Source organism: Mustela erminea, chromosome X (assembly GCF_009829155.1).
Source record: "Mustela erminea isolate mMusErm1 chromosome X, mMusErm1.Pri, whole genome shotgun sequence".
Classification (NCBI taxonomy): domain Eukaryota; kingdom Metazoa; phylum Chordata; class Mammalia; order Carnivora; family Mustelidae; genus Mustela; species Mustela erminea.
This window is the reverse complement of record NC_045635.1, coordinates 46745344-46773115: the sequence shown is the minus strand read 5'-3', so window position 1 is coordinate 46773115 and position 27772 is coordinate 46745344. Positions and strand designations below refer to the sequence as shown.

The window sequence follows — 27772 nt, the reverse complement described above, 5'->3', positions numbered from 1 at the left end:
AAGGTCAACTTCCTAGCTTTGATATTACAATTGTTTTAGATATAACTTTTCGGAGAAACTGGGTAAGGAGACACAGGACCTCTCTCAACTATCTTTGCAACTCCCTATGAATTAATTATTTCAAAATAAAAATTTTGTTAAAAAGAGAATTCTCACAGTTGTGGAGCATGCATATGAGGTAGACCAGACAGGATGAAGTGTGGGACAGCAGTCTGGAGACTTGTCAGGTGAAAGGTGATGAGATCTGAACCTCTGCAATATTTGTTGTGATGAAGAAAAGGGCACAGATACAAAATATATTCAAGTAATAGAATCAGCAGGACCTTGGAAATAACCAGATGTGTAGGAGGTGAAGGAGAGTGTAGCCTCTGGGATGACTTCCAGGTTTCTAGCTTGGGTAATGATTAAATGCTAGATGTCTTAAGTAAAAGAGGCCATAGCTTAAGAGCCTGACATATACCAGAAGTAGACAGAAGCCATGTTTTCTTCATCTGTTTAACCTTCAAAAATCTAAAAGATTTTTTTTTGAGAATTTTGTGACATTTAAAAAAATCTTTTGGAGCGTCCTGTAGTCTATAATGAAGCCAGATATTTTTAAAAATTTTTTATAAACATATAATGTATTATTAGCCCCAGGGGCACAGGTCTGTGAATGACCAGGTTTACACACTTCACAGCACTCATCATAGCGCATACCGTCCCTGATGTCCATAATCCAACCACTCTCTCCCTACCCCCCTGCCCCCAGCAACCCTCAATTTGTTTTGTGAGATTAAGAGTCTCTTACAGTTTGTCTTCCTCCCAATCCCAGCTTGTATGAAGCCAGATACTTAGGTAATTCTTAGTTGGTCTTCCTTCCTTGATAGCCTGGTACATGTACTTAAATGAGTTTTAATATAATTAACTGTGTGATTTTGAGACTTTATTTCTTCATCTGAAAAATGGGCACTATGTTTTATGATAATATAATACTTCTCTCTCAGGATTGGAGTTCTGAGAAATAAGTGAGATTTACATTTATATGTAAAGTTCTTAGCATATATCAAATATCTGATAAGTGTTTACTGTTCCTGCTGTTACTACTGTTAACAATAAAATTTAATGGTAACAAAAAATAAAAAGATGTTGAAATATGACAGATGATTCTGTCAATTGTGGCCAGTTGATGAAATGCTCAGATATTCTCTAGAACTTGTTTTTTCTCAATTTCTGTTTTCTAGTTCCTTCAGTGATCCTCAAAGAGTGGTCTGCCTATAAAGGGAAGTCTCCTCAAACCCCTGAGCTGGTGTCTGCACTGACATTTCGGGAATGGACTTGCCCAAACCTCAAGAAGCTCTGGCTAGGCAAAGCCGTTGAGGACAAGAACAGAAGGATGCGGGCCTTCCTGGCCTGTATGAAGTCAGATACACCCAGTATGCTCAATCCAGCTAATGTCCCAACCCATCTGCTGCTCATGTGCTGTGTACTCCGGTAAGCCATGTGACAGGGAGGTGGCCAGTTCATTTCTCTTTTACTTTTTTCACATTTCCTTTAAGTATGTGTTTTTATGGTGTTTGGGGATGGGGAGGTTTTTGTTTTATGTTTAGCTTAGAATTCAGAAACACTGAAATGGATTGCTATGACAGTCTCCTCAGTTCATGATCCTCTGTCATCATCAGTTCATGCGTGATCTGTGTGAACTTTCGTATTTGGTTTTATGTTTGGTTTTTGTCCTCTTCAGTCTTTATTCATGATCTAGTTCCCTTCTCTTCCTATAGTTACCCGCTCTTGGGTATTTGGAGTATGTCCTTTCAAGTCATTCTCCATGCATTTATTTAGACATGCGTATATCCTTACAGAGTCTATAGTGTTGTTTGTATGTGTAGATTTTTCCCCCCTTTTTAACAGGAAAGGTGCTGTACATCTCATTCTACTTATTTTTTTCACTCTGTTATTTTTGAGATCTATCCATATTCATGCATGGTTCATACCTCATGACCACTGGATTATGTTCCATCAAATAGTAACGTCACAGTATTTTATTTATTGATTTCCAGTACTTGGGTGTTCCAAACAGTGCTGCAGGAAGTATTTTCATAGATGTCTTTGTTTCTTTGTGTTCCTGTGTCAGTTTATCTGAAGTATATACTCAGGAGTAGAATTCCTGGACCCTATAAGATACACATATAGGTTTTTTGTCACATATTGCCAAGTTGCTCTAGATCGTTTCTGAGCCAATATATAGTTCTGTGAGCAACACTTAAGGGTTTCTCTTTCTTCGTAGTATTGCCAGTACTGATATCACATAACTTCTTAATTTTTGCCAGTCCAGTGGGCTTCACGTAGTATCTTTTTTAAAAGATTTGTTTGTTTTGTTTGTTTGTTTGTTTAAGAGAGGGGTAGGGGAAGGACAGAGGGAGGAAGAATCTGAAGCAGATTCTGGGCTGAGTGTAGAGCCTGACAGAGGGCTGGATAGGGGTCTGGATCTCATGACCATGAAATCGTGACCTGAGCCATATCCAAGAGTCAGACACTTAGCCAACTAATCCACCCAGGTGCCCCTCAAGTAGTATCTTTTATTTTACTTTTCATTTCTTTGACTACAGATGAGATGAGCTTCTACTTTATACATATTAACCATTTGTTTTTCTCATTCTCTGCAGTGCCTGTTTATTTTACCTTGCAAGTTTTCTTTTAGGTTACTTGTCTTGCGGATCATAGAAGTTTCTTGTCAAATGTGTGTATATACATATGTATATAGCAAGTATCATTTCTGTATCTGTGTGTATATCAAATATATTTCTGTTCACAGTTTTTTAAAACTATGTACAATATTTTGTTGAACAGAAGTGCTTCATTTTCACCAGCTTTTTTATTTTTATAACTTCGTACACACAGAAAAGTTGGAGAATAGTATGGGGAACACCCGTATGACCACTGCTTAGGTTCTATAATATTTTACTATACTTACTTTATCTTATTATAACTGTCCATCTGTCCATCTCTAAACAGCCATTCATCCATCCTTTTGGATGCATTTCCAAATAAGTTGCAGACATCAGTGTACTTCACCCCTAACCAAGAAATATTTAATTTTGGTTTTGTCACACCTTTCACATTGTATCCCTGTGGTGTGTGCTTTTGAACTCTTATTTAATAAATTCTTCCCTACCTTTGGGTCATAAAGATAATTCTCTACATTTTTAATAGTATTATAATGTTGCCTTCCACGTCAGTTCTTTAATATAGTAGGTATTCTGTATATTCTGTAAGAAAGGATCTGATTTTATTCTCTTTACATAATAAGCTAGTTTTCCCAACTCCATTTATTAAATGATCTCTTCTTTCCCCATTGATGTATATTACCACCTTTCTTATGTACCAGGTTCCTATATATTCATGAGTACATTGCTGGATTCATTTTTTTTCCATTGCCTATTTGATCTCTGACCAGGAGCACCTTGTTTCAATTATTATAAGTTTTTAATTTTCCTTAATATCAGGTAGGACAAATCTCTACTCCGTACTTTACTTGTGTCAGACGTGTATTGTTTCTGAATCATGTGATCTTTATTCTTCCACATATAGTTTAAAATTCATCCAGTTTCCACAAAATCTTGTTGGAATTTTTGGGTTAATGAATTGAGTTTATGGATTAATTTTGGGAGAGTTCACATCTTTATCATGTTAAGTACTCCCATCCAGAGATCATAGTTTACCTCTCCCTTTATTTAGCTCTCTTCGTTTATGTCTTAGTAGAGTTACTTTTTTTCCATAGAGGTCTGCGTTTTAAAGTTGTAAGTACTTGATACATATTGTAGTGATTATGGTTGACATTCTGTTATCTGTTACACTTTCTCATTGTTTATTTGCTGATGTAGAGGAAATAAATTTTTGTGTAGAGAAGTCAGTCTCAACAAGTCATCAGGGAAGCCTGGGTGGCTCAGTTGGTTAATCATCTACCTTCGGCTCAAGTCATGATCCCAGGGTTCTGGGACCAAGTCTTGCATCAGGCTCCCTGCTCAGCAGGAAGTCTGTTTCTCCCTTCTCTCCCTGCCTCTCCCCACGCCCAGCTCATGCTCTCTCTCTCTCACTCCCTCTCTTTCTGACAAATAAATAAATAAGATCTTTAAAAAAAGTCATCAAAGGGTTACAGAGCATTGACCTTTGAAATTGGACAGACCTTAATTTGAATTCTGGTTTCGGCACTTTGCAGCTTGGATAAGTCACTTTAACCTTTTAGCACATTCATTCCCTTACCATAAATGGGTATAATAATTCTTATTTCTCAGAGCTCTTTAAGGAGTGAGATAATACATGTAGGGGCCCTATCACATAATAGATGCTTAGTATTTTAATTTTCTAACTGCCTTGAGATTAAAATTGGTGATTTAAGAAGTCTTCCCAATAAGAATAATGACAGGATTCATTCCTCCTAGCTTCTAACATGTTTCTGGCCCATAGCCCTGAATATTAACTCTGGAATCACCTGTTTTGTTTACCTTTATTCTCAAAATACAGTAATAGCTCATTTTTCCATATGTTTGATTCTCTAGATTTTTTTTTCTTTATAATTTTTTATATTTTTATAAACATATATTTTTAACCCCAGGGGTACAGGTCTGTGAATCACCAGGTTTACACACTTCACAGCACTCACCAAAGCACATACCCTCCCCAATGTCCATAATCCCACCCCCTTCTCCCAACCCCCCTCCCCCCAGCAACCCTCAGTTTGTTTTGTGAGATTAAGAGTCACTTATGGTTTGTCTCCCTCCCAATCCCATCTTGTTTCATTTATTCTTCTCCGACCCACTTAAGCCCCCATGTTGCATCACCACTTCCTCATATCAGGGAGATCATATGATAGTTGTCTTTCTCTGCTTGACTTATTTCGCTAAGCATGATACGCTCTAGTTCCATCCATGTTGTCGCAAATGGCAAGATTTCATTTCTTTTGATGGCTGCATAGTATGCCATTGTGTATATATACCACATCTTCTTGATCCATTCATCTGTTGATGGACATCTAGGTTCTTTCCATAGTTTGGCTATTGTGGACATTGCTGCTATAAACATTCGGGTGCACATGCCCCTTTGGATCACTACGTTTGTATCTTTAGGGTAAATACCCAATAGTGCAATTGCTGGGTCATAGGGCAGTTCTATTTTCAACATTTTGAGGAACCTCCATGCTGTTTTCCAGAGTGGCTGCACCAGCGTGCATTCCCACCAACAGTGTAGGAGGGTTACTCTTTCTCCACATCCTCACCAGCATCTGTCATTTCCTGCCTTGTTGATTTTAGCCATTCTGACTGGTGTGAGGTGATATCTCATTGTGGTTTTGATTTGTATTTCCCTGATGCTGAGTGATATGGAGCACTTTTTCATGTGTCTGTTGGCCATCTGGATGTCTTCTTTGCAGAAATGTCTGTTCATGTCCTCTTCCCATTTCTTGATTGGATTATTTGTTCTTTGGGTGTTGAGTTTGCTAAGTTCTTTATAGATTCTGGACACTAGTCCTTTATCTGATATGTCGTTTGCAAATATCTTCTCCCATTCTGTCAGTTGTCTTTTGATTTTGTTAACTGTTTCCTTTGCTGTGCAAAAGCTTTTGATCTTGATGAAATCCCAATAGTTCATTTTTGCCCTTGCTTCCCTTGCCTTTGGCGTTGTTCCTAGGAAGATGTAGCTGCGGCTGTGGTCGAAGAGGTTGCTGCCTGTGTTCTCCTCAAGGATTTTGATGGATTCCTTTCGCACATTGAGGTCCTTCATCCATTTTGAGTCTATTTTTGTGTGTGGTGTAAGGAAATGGTCCAATTTCACTTTTCTGCATGTGGCTGTCCAATTTTCCCAGCACCATTTATTGAAGAGGCTGTCTTTTTTCCATTGGACATTCTTTCCTGCTTTGTCGAAGATTAGTTGACTGTAGAGTTGAGGGTCTATTTCTGGGCTCTCTATTCTGTTCCATTGATCTATGTGTCTGTTTTTGTGCCAGTACCATGCTGTCTTGATGATGACAGCTTTGTAATAGAGCTGGAAGTCCGGAATTGTGATGCCACCAACGTTGGCTTTCTTTTTCAATATCCCTTTGGCTATTCGAGGTCTTTTCTGGTTCCATATAAATTTTAGAATTATTTGTTCCATTTCTTTGAAAAAGATGGATGGTACCTTGATAGGAATTGCATTAAATGTGTAGATTGCTTTAGGTAGCATAGACATTTTCACAATATTTATTCTTCCAATCCAGGAGCATGGAACATTTTTCCATTTCTTTGTGTCTTCCTCAATTTCTTTCATGAGTACTTTATAATTTTCTGAGTATAGATTCTGTGCCTCTTTGGTTAGGTTTATTCCTAGGTATCTTATGGTTTTGGGTGCAATTGTAAATGGGATTGACTCCTTAATTTCTCTTTCTTCTGTCTTGCTGTTGGTGTAGAGAAATGCAACTGATTTCTGTGCATTGATTTTATATCCTGACACTTTACTGAATTTCTGGACAAGTTCTAGCAGTTTTGGAGTGGAGTCTTTTGGGTTTTCCACATATAGTATCATATCATCTGCGAAGAGTGATAATTTGACTTCTTCTTTGCCGATTTGGATGCCTTTAATTTCCTTTTGTTGTCTGATTGCTGAGGCTAGGACCTCTAGTACTATGTGGAATAGCAGTGGTGATAATGGACATCCCTGCCGTGTTCCTGACCTTAGCGGAAAAGCTTTCAGTTTTTCTCCATTGAGAATGATATTTGCGGTGGGTTTTTCATAGATGGCTTTGATGATATTGAGGTATGTGCCTTCTATCCCTACACTTTGAAGAGTTTTGATCAGGAAGGGATGCTGTACTTTGTCAAATGCTTTTTCAGCATCTATTGAGAGTATCATATGGTTCTTGTTCTTTCTTTTATTGATGTGTTGTATCACATTGACTGATTTGCAGATGTTGAACCAACCTTGCAGCCCTGGAATAAATCCCACTTGGTCGTGGTGAATAATCCTTTTAATGTACTGTTGAATCCTATTGACTAGTATTTTGTTGAGTATTTTCGCATCTGTGTTCATCAAGGATATTGGTCTATAGCTCTCTTTTTTGATGGGATCCTTGTCTGGTTTTGGGATCAAGGTGAAGCTGGCCTCATAAAATGAGTTTGGAAGTTTTCCTTCCATTTCTATTTTTGGAACAGTTTCAGGAGAATAGGAATTAGTTCTTCTTTAAATGTTTGGTAGAATTCCCCCGGGAAGCCGTCTGGCCCTGGGCTTTTGTTTGTTTGGAGATTTTTAATGACTGTTTCAATCTCCTTACTGGTTATGGGTCTGTTCAGGCTTTCTATTTCTTCCTGGTTCAGTTGTGGTAGTTTATATGTTTCTAGGAATGCATCCATTTCTTCCAGATTGTCAAATTTATTGGCGTAGAGTTGCTCATAGTATGTTCTTATAATAGTTTGTATTTCTTTGGTGTTAGTTGTGATCTCTCCTCTTTCATTCATGATTTTATTTATTTGGGTCGGGCCAGGGGTTTATCAATTTTATTAATTCTTTCAAAGAACCAGCTCCTAGTTTCGTTGATTTGTTCTATTGTTTTTTTGGTTTCTATTTCATTGATTTCTGCTCTGATCTTTATGATTTCTCTTCTCCTGCTGGGCTTAGGGTTTCTTTCTTGTTCTTTCTCCAGCTCCTTTAGGTGTAGGGTTAGGTTGTGTACCTGAGACCTTTCTTGTTTCTTGAGAAAGGCTTGTACCACTATATATTTTCCTCTCAGGACTGCCTTTGTTGTGTCCCACAGATTTTGAACCGTTGTATTTTCATTATCATTTGTTTCCATGAATTTTTTCAATTCTTCTTTAATTTCCCGGTTGACCCATTCATTCTTTAGAAGGATGCTGTTTAGTCTCCATGTATTTGGGTTCTTTCCAAACTTCCTTTTGTGGTTGAGTTCTAGCTTTAGAGCATTGTGGTCTGAAAATATGCAGGGAATGATCCCAATCTTTTGATACCGGTTGAGTCCTGATTTAGGACCGAGGATGTGATCTATTCTGGAGAATGTTCCATGTGCACTAGAGAAGAATGTGTATTCTGTTGCTTTGGGATGAAATGTTCTGAATATATCTGTGATGTCCATCTGGTCCAGTGTGTCGTTTCAGGCCTTTATTTCCTTGCTGATCTTTTGCTTGGATGATCTGTCCATTTCAGTGAGGGGAGTGTTAATGTCCCCTACTATTATTGTATTATTGTTGATGTGTTTCTTTGATTTTGTTATTAATTGGTTTATATAGTTGGCTGCTCCCACGTTGGGGGCATAGATATTTAAAATTGTTAGATCTTCTTGTTGGACAGACCCTTTGAGTATGATATAGTGTCCTTCCTCAGTCTTATTACAGTCTTTGGCTTAAAATCTAATTGATCTGATATAAGGATTGCCACTCCTGCTTTCTTCTGATGTCCATTAGCATGATAAATTCTTTTCCACCCCCTCACTTTAAATCTGGAGGTGTCTTCGGGCTTAAATTGAGTTTCTTGGAGGCAACATATACATGGGTTTTGTTTTTTTATCCATTCTGATACCCTGTGTCTTTTGACAGGGGCATTTAGCCCATTAACATTCAGGGTAACTATTGAGAGATATGAATTTAGTGCCATTGTATGGCCTGTAAGGTGACTGTTACTGTATATGGTCTCTGTTCCTTTCTGATCTACCACTTGTAGGCTCTCTCTTTGCTTAGAGGACCCCTTTCAATATTTCCTGTAGAGCTGGTTTGGTGTTTGCAAATTCTTTCAGTTTTTGTTTGTCCTGGAAGCTTTTAATCTCTCCTGCTATTTTCAATGATAGCCTAGCTGGATATAGTATTCTTGGCTGCATGTTTTTCTCGTTTAGTGCTCTGAAGATATCATGCCAGCTCTTTCTGGCCTGCCAGGTCTCTGTGGATAAGTCAGCTGCCAATCTAATATTTTTATCATTGTATGTTACAGACTTCTTTACCCGGGCTGCTTTCAGGATTTTCTCTTTGTCACTGAGACTTGTAAATTCTACTATGAGGTGACGGGGTGTGGGCCTATTCTTATTGATTTTGAGGGGTGTTCTCTGAACCTCCTGAATTTTGATGCTCGTTCCCTTTGCCATATTGGGGAAATTCTCCCCAATAATTCTCTCCAGTATACCTTCTGCTCCCCTCTCTCTTTCTTCTTCTTCTGGAATCCCAATTATTCTAATGTTGTTTCGTCTTATGGTGTCACTTATCTCTCGAATTCTCCCCTCGTGGTCCAGTAGCTGTTTGTCCCTCTTTTGCTCAGCTTCTTTATTCTCTGTCATTTGGTCTTCTATATCACTAATTCTTTCTTCTGCCTCATTTATCCTAGCAGTGAGAGCCTCCATTTTTGATTGCACCTCATTAATAGATTTTTTTATTTCAACTTGGTTAGATTTTAGTTCATTTATTTCTCCAGAAAGGGCTTTTATATCTCTCGAGAGGGTTTCTCTAATATCTTCCATGCCTTTTTCCAGCCCGGCTAGAACCTTGAGAATTGTCATTCTGAACTCTAGATCTGACATATTACCAATGTCTGTATTGATTAGGTCCCTAGCCTTCGGTACTGCCTCTTGTTCTTTTTTTTGTGTTGAATTTTTCCGTCTTGTCATTTTGTCCAGATAAGAGTATATGAAGGAGCAAGTAAAATACTAAAAGGGTGGCAACAACCCCAGGAAAATATGCTTTAACCAAATTAGAAGAGATCCCAAATCGTGAGGGGGGAGAAAGGGGATAAAAAGAGGTTCAAAAAGGAAGAAAGAAAAATAATGAAAAAAGAAAAAAAAAAGAAAAGATTTTTTAAAAAAGAAAACAAATAAGAAAAATATAAAAAAGAAAATATATATATATTAGATAAACTAGTTAAAAAACGTTAAAAAAGAAAAAGGTAAAAGTTAAAAAAAAATTTAACCAGAAGGCGAGAAAAAAAACAAAAAATGAAAAAGAAAAAAATTAAATTAACTGCAAGACTAAAAAAATCACAGGGAAAAAGCCATGAGTTCCGTGCTTTGCTTTCTCCTCCTCTGGAATTCTGTTGCTCTCCTTGGTATTGAAACCGCACTCCTTGGTAGGTGAACTTGGTCTTGTCTGGATTTCTTGTTGATCTTCTGGGGGAGGGGCCTGTTGTAGTGATTCTCAAGTGTCTTTGCCCCAGGCGGAATTGCACCGCCCTTATCAGGGGCCGGGGTGAGTAATCCGCTCGAGTTTGCTTTCAGGAGCTTTTGTTCCCTGAGCGCTTTCCCGTAGAGTTCCGGAGGACGGGAATACAAATGGCGGCCTCTTGGTCTCCGGCCCGGAGGAGCCGAGAGCCCGGGGCCCCACTCCTCAGTGCGCCCTCAGAGAACAGCGCCCAGTTACTCCCGTCTGCCTGACCTCCGGCCGCGCTCCGAGCTCACCGAGCCTGCGACCAGTTCAAGGTAACCCCCAGCTGCGAGCTCACTGTCGGCTCTGTCTCTGTAGCCGGCTTTCCCGTTCCAATACCCGCAAGCTCTGCGACACTCAGACACCCCTGATCCTTCTGTGACCCTGCGGGACCTGAGGCCACGCTGACCCCGCGTGGGCTTCGCCCCGGTTTAGCCTCTGGAGCGATGTCCCTCAGCGGAACAGACTTTTAAAAGTCCTACAGACCTGTACCCCTGGGGATAAAAATATATGTTTATAAAAAATAAAAAATTAATTAAAAAAAAAAAAAAAGTCCTGATTTTGTGCGCCGTTGCTCCACCGCTTGCCGGGAGCCGGCCCCTCCCCCCGCGGTCTATCTTCCCGTCGCTTTTGATTCACTTCTCCGCCGGTCCTACCTTTCAGAAAGTGGTTGTTTTTCTGTTTCCAGAATTGCTGTTCTTCTTCTCTTCGATCTGCCGATGGATTTTCAGGTGTTTGCAATCTTTAGATAAGCTATCTAGCTGATCTCCGGCTAGCTGAAGTAGTCTCAGCCTGCTACTTCTCTGCCATCTTGACTCCTCCCCCGATTCTCTGGATTTTTTTAAACACTTCCAGGAGCATGAAAATAAGAATGGCTTATGAGTAGTTATAATAGCTATCACAAAGCCTATGGCTCTAATAGTCTTTTAGGTTCCATATGCTTTCCCTGAAGAAAACCCTTTGGCCTCCTTCTTAACCTATTTATTCTTAATTTAGATACATTTCTGACAATTTCGTTACATGATTTTTCAGTGTACAGCAGATCAGAAGCAGCAAATTATAAGGGGGGGGTGAGACAAGGAATAGGATTTATTCTTAGAACCAGCCCCAGTGACAGCAATGATAAGTGGCAGCTTAAAAGCTGCCTAAAAGCAGGGAAAAAGATATAAAGATTACTTTTTATAATAAAGATTTTTATTTACTTATTTGACAGACAGAGATCACAAGTAGGCAGAGAGGCAATCAGAGAGGGAGGAAGGGAAGCAGGCTCCCCGCTGAGCAGAGAGCCTGATGCAGGGCTCAATCCCAGGACCCTGGGATCATGACCTGAGCCGAAGGCCGAGGCTTTAATCCACTGAGCCACCCAGGTGTCCCTAAAGATTACTTTTAAAAAGACCTAAGAACCCATGCGGTAGAGGGGGAAACTGCCCTGTATAAACCCGGAACCCATATAAGTTCATTAATAAAGCATAGGCAATAATCATTGTTCATAAAATCATCAAGAACAGGTTTTGTAATATTACATGTTATGTACCTGGCAATGTACTAAGTCAGCTCTTTGTGTACAATGCTTCTAATTCTCATAACAGTGCTAATATGTAAATATTATTTATCTCCATTTATACATGAGGAAATAAAGGGTCAAAGAGAAGTGACTTATGGAGGTTACAAAGCTAGTAATGGGTAGTGTTAAGAGTTTGAACCCAAGTCTCTCCACCTCTGAATTCCTATGCTCTTTAAAAGACAAAATAATAGAAAAATACGCCTTAGAAATTAACATAAAATCTGGTTGGAAATTTAAAATTCAACTTTAAATGAAGATTAACTTATCCTAAGTACTGCATTGCTCAGCAATGTCAGATAAAGACTGGGTAGCAGTGTTGAACTGTGGCCTGACTGAGTACTAGGAGTCTAAACTCCTCAGTTGCTTCTGCTAACTATAAGATACCTCTCATGGAAGTAAAGTAATGCTGGGGAAGTTGTGACTAAAAATTAATGTTGATGCAGCTCGTAGACAATTGGCCTAGAGAAAAGAGAGTCTACAGGACAGGCTAGTACAGTTTGAGGAAGGCATAACCTTCCAGGGGTGGGGTACAGCCCTGTTGAATGTGAGAAGCATGTAGCAAGGCATTTCTAGCAAGGTTTCATTCAAATCTCAACAGTTTTCCAGAAATAGAACATGAAATTGGACAAGGTCATACCTCTAGATTTATGGGTAAAAGTTGAATCTTTCTGGACAAATAATCCTGTTAAAAAGCAGTGGATTTATCAGCTGTAATAGGGCATTTGAGTTAAACATGTGCCATCCTGATATGTAAAAAGTAAAGATAAAAAAGAACTAGTTTTTGTTCACTTGACAGAATAATTCTAAAGTTTATTGGGAGAAACAAATGAAGAAGAATAGCTTGGGATTATAAAAAAGTCTTGGCTCAAACAAACAAAAATACCAAAATGTATTATAAATTTAAACTAAAATGATGTGATACTGGCATTAAAATTGACAGGTCATTGTTTCAGAGCAGATAATAGTAAGATCACACATGATTACTTAAAACAAGCCAAAGGAAGCTTCAAAAATCTGAGGAATAGAGGAATTTTTACATAGTTGTTGAAAAAACTATATTGGTATTTGGGGAGAAAACATCAAGTTTGGGCCTAGCCTCACATACATTCCAGAAAGATATATTACAGAGATAAAGGTAAAAGAGAAAAGAGAAAAGATAGAATAAAAACTAAGCAATGATTTAACTGATCTTGAGAAAAGAAAGGAATTTTTAAATGAAAAGCTTAAGTCCAGGGCAATATCAAAAACAGTAACAGTATCAGGGAAGGCAAACACCTCTGTTGCCAGTGGCTGCTTTACACTGTGCTAAAAATTTAACTGATTGATCTGGGCAATATGATGGTCATAAAGGGCTTTGATAAGCTGCTTTATATTCCTGGGGCTCTGAAAGGCTGTGTACATCCGTAGGGCTATATACACACTGAAGAGAAACTGGAGAGAATGCCAATTACATATTCCTCCCAGGCTGAACATGAGGCCTGCACAAGGTAAAAATAAAAGCCTGATTTATAACTGCCTAAAATTTTAATGCATGTCTAACCTACACTTATATCCCCTTGGCAAAAATGGGAGCTTTATTAGCTCAAGATGTTTCTACACAACCTTTGATTAATCATTGGCTGACCACTAAGCTATGCTGATCCAAGGGAGATGCCTAGGAAGCTAGGCTTAAAAATGAAAAGAAGAGTTAAAAATAAAAATAAAAATCGGGACAGGGCTATCGGGCCACACTCTGCAGGAGGGACACGCTCTGCAAAATTAGTCCAGACATTTCACTAAGCAAACAAAGCAATAGCAACAATAGTGCTTGGGGAGGGTTGCTGCAATATATGATTGAAAAGAAGGCTTCCAAAGAAATAATAATGTGTGATTTATACACTGAACAAAGAGCACTGAATAGCAACTGTCTCTGAGGGTGTATGGATGTAGGACAAATTAAATTAAGAATTTTTAATACCTATAATGGATATACTCAGAAAACTAAAGGAAACCATATTTAAAAAATTGAAGTATGAGGGGCACCTGGGTGGCTCAGTTGGTTAAGCCTCTGCCTTCGGCTCGGGTCGTGATCCCAGGGTCTTAGGATTGAGCCCCTCATTGGGCTCCGAGCTCCACAGGGAGCCTGCTTCTCCCTCCCACTTGCCCTGCGTGTGTTCCCTCTCTTGCTGTATCTCTCTCTGTCAAATAAATAAAATCTTTTTAAAAAATTGAAGTATGATAACAGTGACCCATCAAATTGAGAATAGCAGTGGAGAGATAGAAATTACAAAAAGAAACCAAATAGAGATTCAGGAATTGAAAAATACAATAATAGAAATGACAAATTAACTTGAAGGAAGAGGCTCCTTCTAGTAGATTTGAGCTGAGAGAAGAAAAAGATCAAGAGAACAGAATGTAAAAAAGAAGAATAAAGATGAAAAGAGACTAAGAGACCTATATGGACATCACACATACCAACATATGCACAATAGGTGAGCCTAGAGAGAGGGGGGTGGTTGAAAAAAATACGTGAAGAACTAAGAAATGAAAACCTCCCAAATTTGGTGAAAAACATAGATCTACATATCCAAGATCAAAAATTCCAAGGTCAACTCAAAGATCCATACTCAAACACTATTAAAAGACAAAGACACTCATGGAAGAAGCAAGGGAAATATAATTTATCACATATAAGGAATCAGAAGAAGATTAATAATAATCAAAATGTATGGGGCGCCTGGGTGGCTCAGTCATTAAGAATCTGCCTTCGGCTCAGGTCATGATCCCAGGGACCTGGTATTGAGCCCCGCATTGGGCTCCTTCTCCCTCTTCCACTTCCCCTGCTTGTATCCCCTCTCTCACTGTCTCTCTCTCTCTGTGTCAAATAAATAAAATCTTAAAAAAGATAGTCAAAAGGTGGAAGCACCTGTTTCCACTGATGGATGGATTGATAAACAGAATGTGGTATATACGGAAAATGGAATATTATTCAGCTTTAAAAAGGATGGAAATTCTGATGCATGATAGAACACAGCTGAACCTTAAAGACATTATACTTTTTTAAAAGTTGTTTTTATTAACAGATAATGTATTATTTGCCCCAGGGGTACAGGTATGTGAATCATCAGGTTTACACATTTCACAGTACTCACCATAGCACATACCGTCCCCAGTGTCCATAACCAAACCACCCTCTCCCTACCCCACCCACCCCCCAGCAACCCTCAGTTTGTTTTGTGAGATTAAGAGTCTCTTATGGTTTGTCTCCCTCCCAATCCCATCTTGTTTCATTTTTTCCTTCCCTACCCCTCACAACCCCCTGCCCTGCCTCTCAAATTCCTCATATCAGAGAGATCATATGATAATTTTCTTTCTCTGATTGACTTATTTCGCTCAGCATAATACTCTCTAGTTCCATCCACGTCAGCGCAAATGTCGGGATTCCATTTTCTTTTGATGGCTGCATAGTATTCTATTGTGTGTGTGTATGTGTGTGTGTGTGTGTATACACCACATCTTCTTTATCCATTCATCTGTTGATAGACATCTAGGTTCTTTCCATAGTTTGGCTATTGTGGACATTGCTGCTATAAACATTCGAGTGCACATGCCCATTCAGATCACTACATTTGTATCTTTAGTGTAAATACCCAGTGGTGAAATTGCTGGGTTGTAGGGTAGCTCTATTTTCAACTTTTTGAGGAACCTCCATGCTGTTTTCCAGAGTGGCTGCACCAGCTTGGATTCCCACCAACAGTGTAGGAGTGTTCCCCTTTCTCCGCATCCTCGCCAGCATCTGTCATTTCCTGACTTGTTAATTTTAGCCATTCTGACTGGTGTGAGGTGGTATCTCATTGTGGTTTTCATTTGTGTTTCCCTGATGCCGAGTGATGTGGAGTATTTTTTCATGTGTCTATTGGCCATCTGGTTGTCTTCTTTGCAGAAATGTCTGTTCATGAAAGACATTATACTTAAGTGAACTAGCCAGTCAGTAAAAGCAAATACAGTATGATTTAATTTATATGAGGTACCTAGAGTAGTCAGATTCAGAGATAGAAAGTAAAATGGTAATTTCCAGAGAGTTGGGGTTGGGGAAATAGGGAATATTTAGTGGGCATGAGTTTCAAGTTGGGAAGAATAAAAAGTTCTGCAGATGGATGGTGTTGATGGTGTAAATTTATTTAAATACCATTGTGAAATACACCGAACATTATTAACATGGTAAATATTATATATATTTTACCACAAGAGAAAAAAAAGTCCATATGTGGTAGGACCCTTCCTCTTCCCCTTCCAGAAGGACACAGTAAGGACATAGACAAACACTCTTCCCAGGAAAATTGCAGCTTATCTGGTGAAAATTATTTTAATCACTTAACCCTTAAGCATATATAGCCAAGAAGATGAGGTTTCCTTTTCCCTGCTCTCATTCCTGGATTATGGTTTCACCTGGGGAGGAAAATATTGCCATTTCTCATCAATTCCTGCCCTGTGTTCAGGCAGGCATGGTAAAGAAGATCACCCACCAACCGCCCCACCCCGACTCAGGGCAGAAGGTCTAATCTAGGGGCAGCATGCCAGGAATACTTGGAGCTCTAATCACTCCTACCCCAGCTCATGTGTAAGAAGGAGTTTCCACACTGGGAAGATCAAGCCAAAAAGTGTAGGGGCTGCCAACTACCCCACCCTTTTTCAGTGCACACTTATAGAGCAGGGGCGTCACTTGTCACTCTGGGAAAAGCAGCCTCAGAATGATGCACTGAGCAGTTCTTTTCAGGGAGAAAGTAGGCTGTAAGAATGAGGAGCTCTACACCTGCCTGAAGGGACTGTCTTTACTTGGAGCAGAGTATGGAGAATTCTGTGCCTAAGAGTATGTCAAGAATAATAAGTATCTTGATGAACAATTAAGAGGAGGCTGGTAGCTCCATGATCTGAGCAGAACACCAGGGCATCCAGGTTTTATAGAGGACACCAGGGAAAGAAACAGCCAAGAAGAACCCTCCCAGGATCAGAATGAACTCTGGAGATCAGGAATGGTGTATGCATGAGCTAGATGGAACCCACTCAGGAGCAACCAGAACAGGACACAGGACAGACTTCAAAGCATTCTCCAAACCACCCAAGATCATCAATACAGGGCAGATGCCTCACTGATACAAGGAACCGAAATACCACCTCTCATCAAGTATCAACTGAACAGTAAGCTTTTCTGACCCAGAAGCAACTCCTAGGAAGCCAAGTTTAGCACTAAAATAAAACTTTTATCATTGCCAGACTAGAATATTGTAAATACCCAGAGTTATGTCTTCTTAGCAGTGATCAGAGAAGGAACCTCCAAACTAATATTCCCTCACTGAATATGGGTCAAAAATGTGTAAACTCCCTGAGCCATGAGAGAAGCCTTACTCTACACATTCAATGGTAAAAGGTAAAAATCTAACTGGCTAAGAAGGCTTAAGCAAAATCTTTGATCAGTTAGTGGCTTAAGCAGACCCATGGGGAACATCTTGTTTGCTAAGCTAAAAGAAAAACAAGTAGAGACATCAGTAGAGACATCGGAGGCTTCACCCTACATTTCTATTTCAGAAATAGAGCTCACAGAATTAGTTCAGCCAAGTCACTAAATAAACAAGAGAACAATCAAGCAAACATCAACCAGCCAGGGGCTGGAGGGCGAGGTCAGTATCCAGTGTCATTACAATATATTATTTAAAATATCGTTTGCAACAGAAGACTTCCAAGACTCTCTAAAACCATGCAAGTCTGACCCACTCATACTAAATAAAACAGGCTTTTTTTTTTAATTTGAGAGAGAATGAGAAAGAGCATGAGAGGGGGAGGATCAGATGGAGAAGCAGACTCCCTGCCGAGCAGGGGGCCTGATGTGGGACTTGATTCCTGGATTCCGGGATCAGGACCTGAGTGGAAGGCAATCGCTTAACCAACTGAGCCACCCAGGTGCCCATTAAACAGACTTTTAATGAAGCCTAATTACAGACTTAGCAGAGAGACTTAAAAGCAGATATTTTAAAAATGTTCAAAGGGGCGCCTGGGTGGCTCAGTGGGTTAAGCCGCTGCCTTCGGCTCAGGTCATGATCTCAGGGTTCTGGGATCGAGTACCGCATCGGGCTCTCTGCTCGGCGGGGAGCCTGCTTCCCTCTCTCTCTCTCTGCCTGGCTCTCTGTCTACTTGTGATTTCTCTCTGTCAAATAAATAAATAAAATCTAAAAAAAAAAATAAAAATGTTCAAATAACCAAATGAAACCATGCATAAAGAATTAAAACATGATGATAGTGTCTCCTCAAATAGAGAATATCAGTAAAGAATAAGTATTTAAAACAACCAAGTGGACTACACTGGAGTTGATAAATATAGTAAACCAAAATGAAGTTTAGAGATAAACAGTAGATTTGAACTGGCAGAAGAAAGAAGCAGCAAACTTGAAGACAGATTAATACAGATTATGTGGCCTGAAGGCCAGAAAGATAAAAGAATAAAGAAAACTGAACAGAGCCTCAGAAAAATGAGTGACACCATTAAGTATACCAACATTCATGTAACGGGAGTACCAGCAGGGGGGAATAAAAAAATTCAAAAAAAATGGCTGAACGCTTCCCAAATTTGAAAAAAAACAAAACAAAACACATTATCTCATACATCTCAGATGAGATGAGCTCAGAGAACCACACTAGACATAGTCAAAATGGTGAAAGACAAAGACAAAAAGAGGATCTTGAATGTTGTAAGGAGGAAAATGGCTAATCACATACAAGGAAACCACAAAGATTAGATTCTCATCAGAAACAATGGAGACCAGAAAGCATGGGACAATATAATTCAGTGTGCTTAAATATAAAATTCTCAGCTGCCAACTTTATATCCAATAATACTATGTTTGAGATGTGAGAGCCAAAGAAAGACATTAAAAGGTAAACTGAGAGAATGTGTTGCTAGCAGAATTCTGTTATAGGAAATATTAAAGGAAGTTTTACAGGCTGAAAGCAAGTAACAACAGACAATAATTCAAATTCATACTAAAAAACAACGCCAGCAAAGGTAATTGTGTAGGTCAATACAGAAGACAGAATAATTGCATAGTTCTTATTTAAAATGTAATTGCATCAAACAATATGTATGTAAATTATATGTATGTAAATGTAAATGGGTACAATTTAATACTTGAAATGTATAGTATGTTAATTTTATCTCAACCTGTAAATTAGAAAGGAGAGTAAAATAAATAGATTGCCAGATAACCAAAGATAAGGAGAATTTATTGCTACCACCTTGCATTATAGGAAGTATTAAATGATGTCCTTCAATGTGAGACCTGAAACCACAAAAATCCTAGAAGAGAGCATAGGCATCAGACATAACAACATCTTTCCAGGTATGTCTCCTGAGGCAAGAGAAACAAAATCAAAAATAAGCTATTGGAACTACATCAAAATAAAAAGCTGCTGTACAGCAGTGGAAGCTATCAACAAAACTAAAAAGTAGTCTACCAAATGGGAGATATTTACAAATGACATATATGATAAAGGGTTAGTATCCAAAGTATAAAAATAACATACAATTCAACACCCCAAAAAGCAAGTAATCTAGTTTAAAACAGGTAGAAGAATGTACATTCTCCAAAGAAGACATCCAGATGGCCAACATACACATGAAAAGATGCTCAACATCACTCATCATCAGGGAATGAAAATCAAAACTTCGGTGAGATACCACCTCACACCTGTCAGAAGGACTAAAGCCAAAAACACAAGAAACAACAGGTGTTGGTGAGGATTGGAGAAAAGGGACCCTTGTGCACTGTTGGGAGGAATTCAGACTGGTACAGCTAGAGGACAGACAGTATGGACAATGCTCAAAAATTTAAAAATAGAACTATCATATGATCCAGTAATCAAAACCACTAGGTATTTACCTGAAGAATACAAAACACTAATTCAAAGTGATATATGCACCACCATGATTATTGCAGCATTATTTACAATGTCAGATTATGAATGTAGCCCAAGTGTCCATCAATTGATGAATGGATAAAGCTGTGGTATTTGTATACAACAGAATATTTTTTAATCAGGAAAAAAAGAAAGAAAACTTGCCATTTGCAACATATTGGATGGATCTAGAGAGTATAATGCTAAATGAAATAAGAGAAAGACAAATACCATATGATTTCACTCATATATGAAATTTAAAAACAAAACAAAAAGAAACAAACCCAAAACAGTCTCTTAAGTATAGGGAACAGATGGTTGTCAGAAGGGGGAGGTTGGTGAGGGGATGGGTAAAATAGTTGAAGAGGATTAATAGTACACTTACCTTGATTCACAATGAAGAGTAGATAGAATTGTTAAATCACTATATTGTACACCTGAAACTAACTTAACGCTATATTAGCTATGCTGGAATTAGAATGAAAAAAAAAACAATAAATATGTAAAACAGAAAAAAAAATCGTGTCATTTGGGCTGAAAGGCAATGACACCAAATGGACAAATGACCACCTGTTAGGTAATTGCATAGACAAATATTAAAAGTTGTATAAATATATATATTTTTTAAAATTTATTTTTTATTTATTTGCAGCATAACAGTATTCATTATTTTTGCACCACACACAGTGCTCCATGCAATCCGTGCCCTCTATAATACCCACCACCTGGTACCCCAACCTCCCACCCATTGCCCCTTCAAAACCCTCAGATTGTTCTTCAGAGTCCATAGTCTCTCATGGTTCACCTCCCCTTCCAATTTTTCCCAACTCCCTTCTCCTCTCTAATTCCCCATGTCCTCCATGCTATTTGTTATGCTCCACAAATAAGTGAAACCATATGATAATTGACTCTCTCTGCTTGACTTATTTCACTCAGCATAATCTCTTCCAGTCCCGTCCATGTTGCTACAAAAGTTGGGTATTCATCCTTTCTGATGGAGGCATAATACTCCATAGTGTATATGGACCACATCTTCCTTATCCATTCGTCTGTTGAAGGGCATCTTGGTTCTTTCCACAGTTTGGCGACCGTGGCCATTGCTGCTATAAACATTGGGGTACAGATGGCCCTTCTTTTCACTACATCTGTATCTTTGGAATAAATAACCAGGAGTGCAATTGCAGGGTCATAGGGAAGTTCTATTTTTAATTTCCTGAGGAATCTCCACACTGTGCTCCAAAGAGGCTGTACCAACTTGTATTCCCACCAACAGTGTAAGAGGGTTCCCCTTTCTCCACATCCCCTCCAACACATGTTGTTTTCTGTATTGATAATTTTGGCCATTGTAACTGGTGTAAGGTGATATATCAATGCGGTTTTAATTTGAATCTCCCTGATGGCTAGTGATGATGAACATTTTTTCATGTGTCTGATAACCCTTTGTATGTCGTCATTGGAGAAGTGTCTGTTCATATCTTCTGCCCATTTTTGATATGATTGTCTGTTTTGTGTGTGTTGAGTTTGAGGAGTTCATTATAGATCCTGGATATCAACCTTTTGTCTGTACTGTCATTTGCAAATATCTTCTCCCATTCCGTGGGTTGCCTCTTTGTTTTCTTGACTGTTTCCTTTGCTTTGCAGAAGCTTTTGATCTTGATGAAGTCCCCAAAGTTCATTTTTACTTTTGTTTCCTTTGCCTTTGGAGACATATCTTGAAAGAAGTTGCTGTGGCTGATATTGAAGAGGTTACGGCCTATGTTCTCCTCTAGGATTCTGATGGATTCCTGTCTCACGTTGAGGTCTTTTATCCATTTTGAGTTTATCTTTGTGTATGGTGTAAGAGAATGGTTGAGTTTCATTCTTCTACATACAGCTGTCCAGTTTTCCCAGCACCATTTATTGAAGAGACTGTCTTTTTTCCACTGTATATTTTTTCCTGCTTTGTCGAAGATTATTTACCCATAGAGTTGAGGGTCCATATCTGGGCTCTCTACTCTGTTCCACTGGTCTATGTGTCTGTGTTTATGCCAGTACCATGCTGACTTGGTGATAACAGCTTTGTAGTAAAGCTTGAAATCAGGTAGCGTCATGCCCCCAGTTTTATTTTTGTTTTTCAACATTTCCTTAACGATTCGGGGTCTCTTCTGATTCCATACAAATTTTTGGATTATTTGCTCCAGCTCTTTGAAGAATACCGGTGGAATTTTGATTCGAATGGCATTAAAAGTATAGATTGCTCTAGGCAATATAGACATTTTAACAATGTTTATTCTTCTGATCCAAGAGCATGGAATGGTCTTCCATCTTTTTGTGTCTCCTTCAATTTCTTTCATGAGTGTTCTGTAGTTCCTCGAGTACAGATCCTTTACCTCTTTGGTTAGGTTTATTCCCAGGTATCTTATGGTTCTTGGTCCTATAGTAAATGGAATCGATTCTCTAATTTCCCTTTCTGTATTTTCATTGTTAGTGTATAAGAAAGCTACTGATTTCTGTACATTGACTTTGTATCCTGCCACGTTGCTGAATTGCTGTATGAGTTCTAGTAGTTTGGGGCCGTAGTCTTGGGTTTTCCATATAAAGAATCATGTCATCTGCGAATAGAGAGAGTTTGACTTCTTCATTGCCAATTTGGATACCTTTTAATTCTCTTTGTTGTCTGATTGCTGTTGCTAGGACTTCTAATACTATGTTGAACAAGAGTGGTGAGAGTGGGCATCCTTGTCATGTTCCTGATCTCAACGGGAAGGCTGCAACCCTTTTCCCATTGAGGATTATATTGCTGTAGGTCTTTCATCGATAGATATGATGAAGTTCAGGAATGTTCCCTCTATCCCTATCCTTTGAAGCGTTTTAATCAGGAACAGATGCTGGATTTTGTCAAATGCTTTTTCTGCATCGATTGAGAGGACCATGTGGTTCTTCTCTCTTCTCTTATTCATTTGTTCTATCACATTGATTGATTTGCGAATGTTGAACCATCCTTGTAGCCCAGGGATGAATCCCACCTGGTCATGGTGGATAATCTTTTTAATGTGCTGTTGGATCCTGTTTGCTAGGATCTTGTTGAGAATCTTAGCATCCATATTCATCAGTGATACTTGTCTGAAATTCTCATTTTTGGTAGGGCCTTTGCTTGCTTTGGGGATCAGGGTAATGCTGGCTTCATAGAAAGAGTCTGGAAATTTTCCTTCTGCTTCAATTTTTTGAAACAGCTTCAGGAGAATAGGTGTTATTTCTTCTTTGAAAGTTTGGTAGATTTCCCCAGGGAATCAGTCAGGTCCTGGGCTCTTGTTTTTTGGGAGGTTTTTGATCACCGCTTCAATCTCGTTACTAGATATTGGTCTATTCAGTTGGTCAATTTCTTCCTGGTTCAATTTTGGGAGTTTATAGTTTTCCAGGAATGCATCCATTTCATCTAGTTTGCTTAGCTTATTGGCATATAACTGTTGGTAATAACTTCTGATGATTGTTTCTACTTCCTTGGTGTTCATTGTGATCTCTCCCTTTTCATTCATAATTTTATGAATTTTGGCTTTCTATCTTTCCTTTTGGATTACTGTGGCCACTGGTTTATCGATCTTATTGATTCTTTCAAAAAAACAGCTTCTACTTTCATTGATACGTTCTACTGTATCTCTGGTTTCTACCTCATTGATTTCAGCTCTAATCTTGATGATTTCCCTTCTTATGTGTGGAGTTGGTTTGATTTGTTGTTGATTCTCCAGTTCTTAAAGGTGTAGAGACAGCTGCTGTGTTCCGGATTTTTCAATTTTTTTTTTGAGAGAGGCTTGGATGGCTATGTATTTCCCCCTTAGGACCGCCTTTGCTGTATCCCATAGGTTTTGGACTGAAGTGTCTTCATTCTCATTGGTTTCCATGAATTGTTTCAGTTCTTCTTTGATCTCCTGGTTGATCCAAGCATTCTTAAGCAAGGTGGTCTTTAGCTTCCAGGTGTTTGAGTTCCTTCAGAACTTTTCCTTGTGACTGAGCTCCGGTTTCAAAGCATTGTGATCTGAGAATATGCAGGGAATAATCTCAGTCTTTTGGTATTGGTTGAGTTCTGATTTGTGACCCAGTATGTGATCTATTCTGGAGAAGATTCCATGTGCACTAGAGAAGAATGAGTATTCTGTTGTTTTAGGGTGGAATGTTCTGTATATATCTATGAGGTCCTTCTGGTCCAATGTGTCATTCAATGCTCTTGTTTCTTTATTAATTTTCTGCTTTGATGATCTATTTCTGAGAGAGGTGTTTTAAGATCTCCTACTATTATTGTATCCATATCAATATGAGTCTTTATCTTGATTAATAGTTTTCTTATGTAATTGGCTGCTTCCATATTGGGGGCATAGATATTTACAATTGTTTGTTAGATCATCTTGGTGGATAGTCATTTTAAGAATGATGTAGTATCCTTCTGTATCTCTGACTACAGTCTTTAGTTTAAAATCTAGTTTATCTGATCTAATTTATCTAATCTAATCGCTACCCCAGCCTTCTTTTGAGGCCCATTGGCATGAAAGATGCTTCTCCATCCCTTCACTTTCAGTCTGGGTGTATCTTTAGGTTCAAAATGGGTCTCTTGTAAACAACATACGGATGGGTCCTGTCGTTTTATTCAGTCTGCGACCCTGTGTCGTTTTATGGGCACTTTTAGGCCATTCACATTGAGAGTGATTATTGATAGATAACGTTTTTATTGACATCGTGTTACCTTTGAAGTCTTTCTTTCTGTAGATTGTCCCTTTATTTCTGTTCAATGCTATTTTTAGGATTTTTACTCTTTTATAGAACCCCCCTTAATATTTCCTGCAGTGTCGGCTTGGTGGTTGCATAGTCTTTTAAGCCTTGCCGGTCTTGGAAACTCTTTATCTCCATCCATTTTGAATGTCAGTCTTGCTGGATAAAGTATTCTTGGCTGCATGTTCTTGTCATTTAGTGCCCTGAATATATCTTGCCAGCCCTTTCTGGCTTGCCAGGTCTCTGTGGACAGGTCTGACGTTATTCTGATGGGCTTTCCTCTGTAAGTAAGAAGCCTCTTTGTCCTAGCGGCTTTCAAGAGATTATACCTACAATATGATTCCTCAATTTGACTATCAGGTGCCTTGATGTTTTTTTGGAATGTATAATTTTGGGTGGAGACCTTTCGGCCTCTAGTATATGAACGCTGATTCCATTCGCGAGATTGGGAAAATTTTCATGAAGAACTTGTTTCACTATATCTTCTAGACTTCTTCTTTCTCCTTCCCTTCAGGGATTCCAATAATTCTGACGGTGGAACGTTTCATGGCATCATTTATTTCCCTGATTCTGTTTTCGTGGCTTCTAAGCTGTTTGTTCCAGGCTTCCTCCTGATCCTTTCTCTCTATCTGTTTGTCCTCCAGATCACTAATTCTATCTTCTGTCTCAGTTACCCTAGCTTTGAGAGAATTTAGATTAGATTGGAACTCATTGAGAGCATTTGTGAGCCTCAGCCCTGGTAGCTTTTAACTCTGCCCTAACATTGTGAACATCATCACTGGTCGCTTTCAGCTTGGCCCTAATCAATTCCATTTGGTCATCCATGGCTTTCTCCAGCCTAGCTATTGCCTGGATAATTGTTAGCCTGAATTCTCTTTCCGGCATATTGTCTATGTTGATAGCTGTTAGCTCTGTTGCAGAAGGTCCATCCTCTGTATTCTTTTTCTGTTGGGCATTCCTCCTCCTAGTCATTTTGGTGAGAGATGACTGAACAGATGTAGCTGGATGTATTGACCATGGTGCATTCAAGGTGCACCCTCGAACACTTCTGAGTAATCAGGATTCCCCACCCATACGAGAGACAAAAGAAAAGAAAAAAAAAGAAAGAGAGAGAGAGACAAGAAAGAAAGGGAAGATGAACGAGAAGGTTCAGCCCAAATGGGCCCCAAGGTAAGATTTATGAAGTATACAAACAAAAACAGACAAACCAAAAGACTGATAAAAGTGTATGACAAGAGAAAAAAATATATATATGAAAATAAAGGAAGAACCTCGTCAAAAAGAACCCCAAGTGTAAGATTTATATACTATCAGGACAAACACAAAAACACAGAAACAGTGGTTGAAGAAAAAGATGGGAGAGTGGTTATAAATTCTCAATGTGGACAAGGAAGGTTGTTTTCATTCTTCCTGGATGTATCTTGATATCTTTGTTAAAGGACTCAACTTCTCTAAGATAAGGGGGATTAAAAATTGGTTTACCTATAGGGGTAGTATTGATTGGAGAACGGGGATTACTTTGAAGTTTAACTCTATATGAATATTAGAAAATAAAAATAAAAAGGAATAAACTAGACTAAACTAATCTAAAATTTTAAAAAATTTCAAAAAATAGAAATCCAAAAGAAAAACACAGTTGTATGTATCAGAAAGTTCAGGTTAGAAGGTTATTTGGAATTTGATATACTGGACAGCTCACTGATGGTAAATAGGTTAAAAAATTATCTATATAAAAAAATATGAACCAGAATAGTGGGAATGAGTTAAAAATAAAGGTTGTCCAATGAAGTAGTGGTGGTTGTTCTCTTGTAGTCTTTTTTTTTTTTCCTTTCTTGGTTGGTTTTCTGGGGGAGGGGCCTGCCACGTGGGTTTTCAGTCAAAGATGTTCCCTGAGTTAATTCCCCCCTTCCCCCTCAAGAGGGTGGGCTCTGAGGAAGCTGGTTTTTTTCAGGCTTTTGTTCTCTGGCGGTTTTTATGTTTGTTCACTTTTTTTTTTTCTCTCACCTTGACCGCTTTTGATGGTTTTTGTAGTTTTAGAGGAAAACAAACTGCACCCTGACCTCCCTCTCAGAGAGAAGCCTTAGTCTGGCTGCAAAGCCCAAATAAGTTCCCCCTTGGCCTCTGGTAGAGCAGGTTCCAAGTCGCGGTCCCTGGGGATGCAGGATCTTCTGCTTGTACCCAAAACCACGGCAGCAGCGGCTCTCTGGGCAGCTCCAGACCACCAGAGAGGTTCCAAGCAGCGATCGCACACTGAGATTTTCCCGCTGGCCCGGGCTGGGAGTGCCTGGTCTTTCTGGGTCTAAGAGCGCCCGGCTTGCGCGCACCTCTTTCAGGGGAGGCTGTGGGTCACGCTCGCTTTTCAGGCTCTGAGAGAATGGGGCGCAGGTCCAAAAGCACCAGGCTGGGTCTTCGCGCACCTCTTTCAGGGGAGAGTTTGGGGCGCACGTCTTAGGCTCTGAAACAATGGCGTGGGTCAAAGAGCACTGGCTGGGCCATTGTGTACCTCTTTCAGGGGAGAATGAGGGGCGCGCGCATCTCAGGCTGTATAGCAGGGCTTGCACATTCTGCCATCCAGCGTGGCTCCCATTCCCTCATAGGAGCCAGACCCCAGGCTTTCTCGCTCTTGGACCAAGACCTGGTTTCTCCGCTGCACTCTTTCTGGCTCAGCGCCAGGGGAGGCTGTCCTGGGACCAGGGACTTAAGCCCCTGTCCCTAGCCGCCCCGATTCCCACAATCCCCCCCCTCCCCCCGGCGATCCTTTGCTCTTTTGGAGTGCTTTCAACCAGTCTCCAAGTTAATGCTGGTCCCCAGATGGCAGGGCACTCTCGCTCGTATTAGGGATATTACTTTCCAACCAGTCGCCTCTGGTCGCTCCCTCCCCCTTTTGTTTATCTTCTGATATCAGTTCGCCAATAGCAGTTCGCTGTTCCCACTCTGCTTTACCTGCCCACTGGCGTTTTCTGCCCCTGTAGAGATCCAGACGGGTATAATTCTGATCTCAGGCTGATTTCATGGGTGATCGGAGTTCTTTGGTAGGTAATCAGCTTACTTTAGGGTACAGGTTGAAAAGGTGCCTCCTCCTGCTTCCCCGCCATCTTGTCTCCAAATATATTTTTCTAATTTACTCACTTAACTGATTTTTTAAAGATTTTGTGTTCTTAGACTTGGAACCAAAAGCACAATTCATAGAAGGAAAAACTAATAAATTGGACCTCCTTAGAGCTAAAAACTTTTGCGAGTTGAGCTCTTTTCTTCCCTCTTTCACCATCCCATCCACCCCACAGCTCAGGTCCCCCACTCCTACCCAGCAGAGCCTCCTGTCAGGACCTGGTATGTGGCACCAGGCCCCCTTGTGGCTGCAGGGCACAGAGTTGGCCGGCATCTGGTGGAGAAGAGTGGGGTG

The 27772-nt window shown here is 39.5% G+C and overlaps 1 protein-coding gene across 2 annotated transcripts in view; it reads left to right on the top strand.

The window, feature by feature from the left end:
- FAM120C (family with sequence similarity 120C) overlaps positions 1-27772 on the top strand; it is a 137622-nt gene that overhangs the window by 70737 nt on the left and 39113 nt on the right. For both annotated transcript variants that reach the window (XM_032329769.1, XM_032329771.1), the window contains exon 10: positions 1221-1470. In XM_032329769.1, the coding sequence (XP_032185660.1) occupies positions 1221-1470 (250 nt within the window). The remainder of the gene's footprint in view (positions 1-1220; positions 1471-27772) is intronic.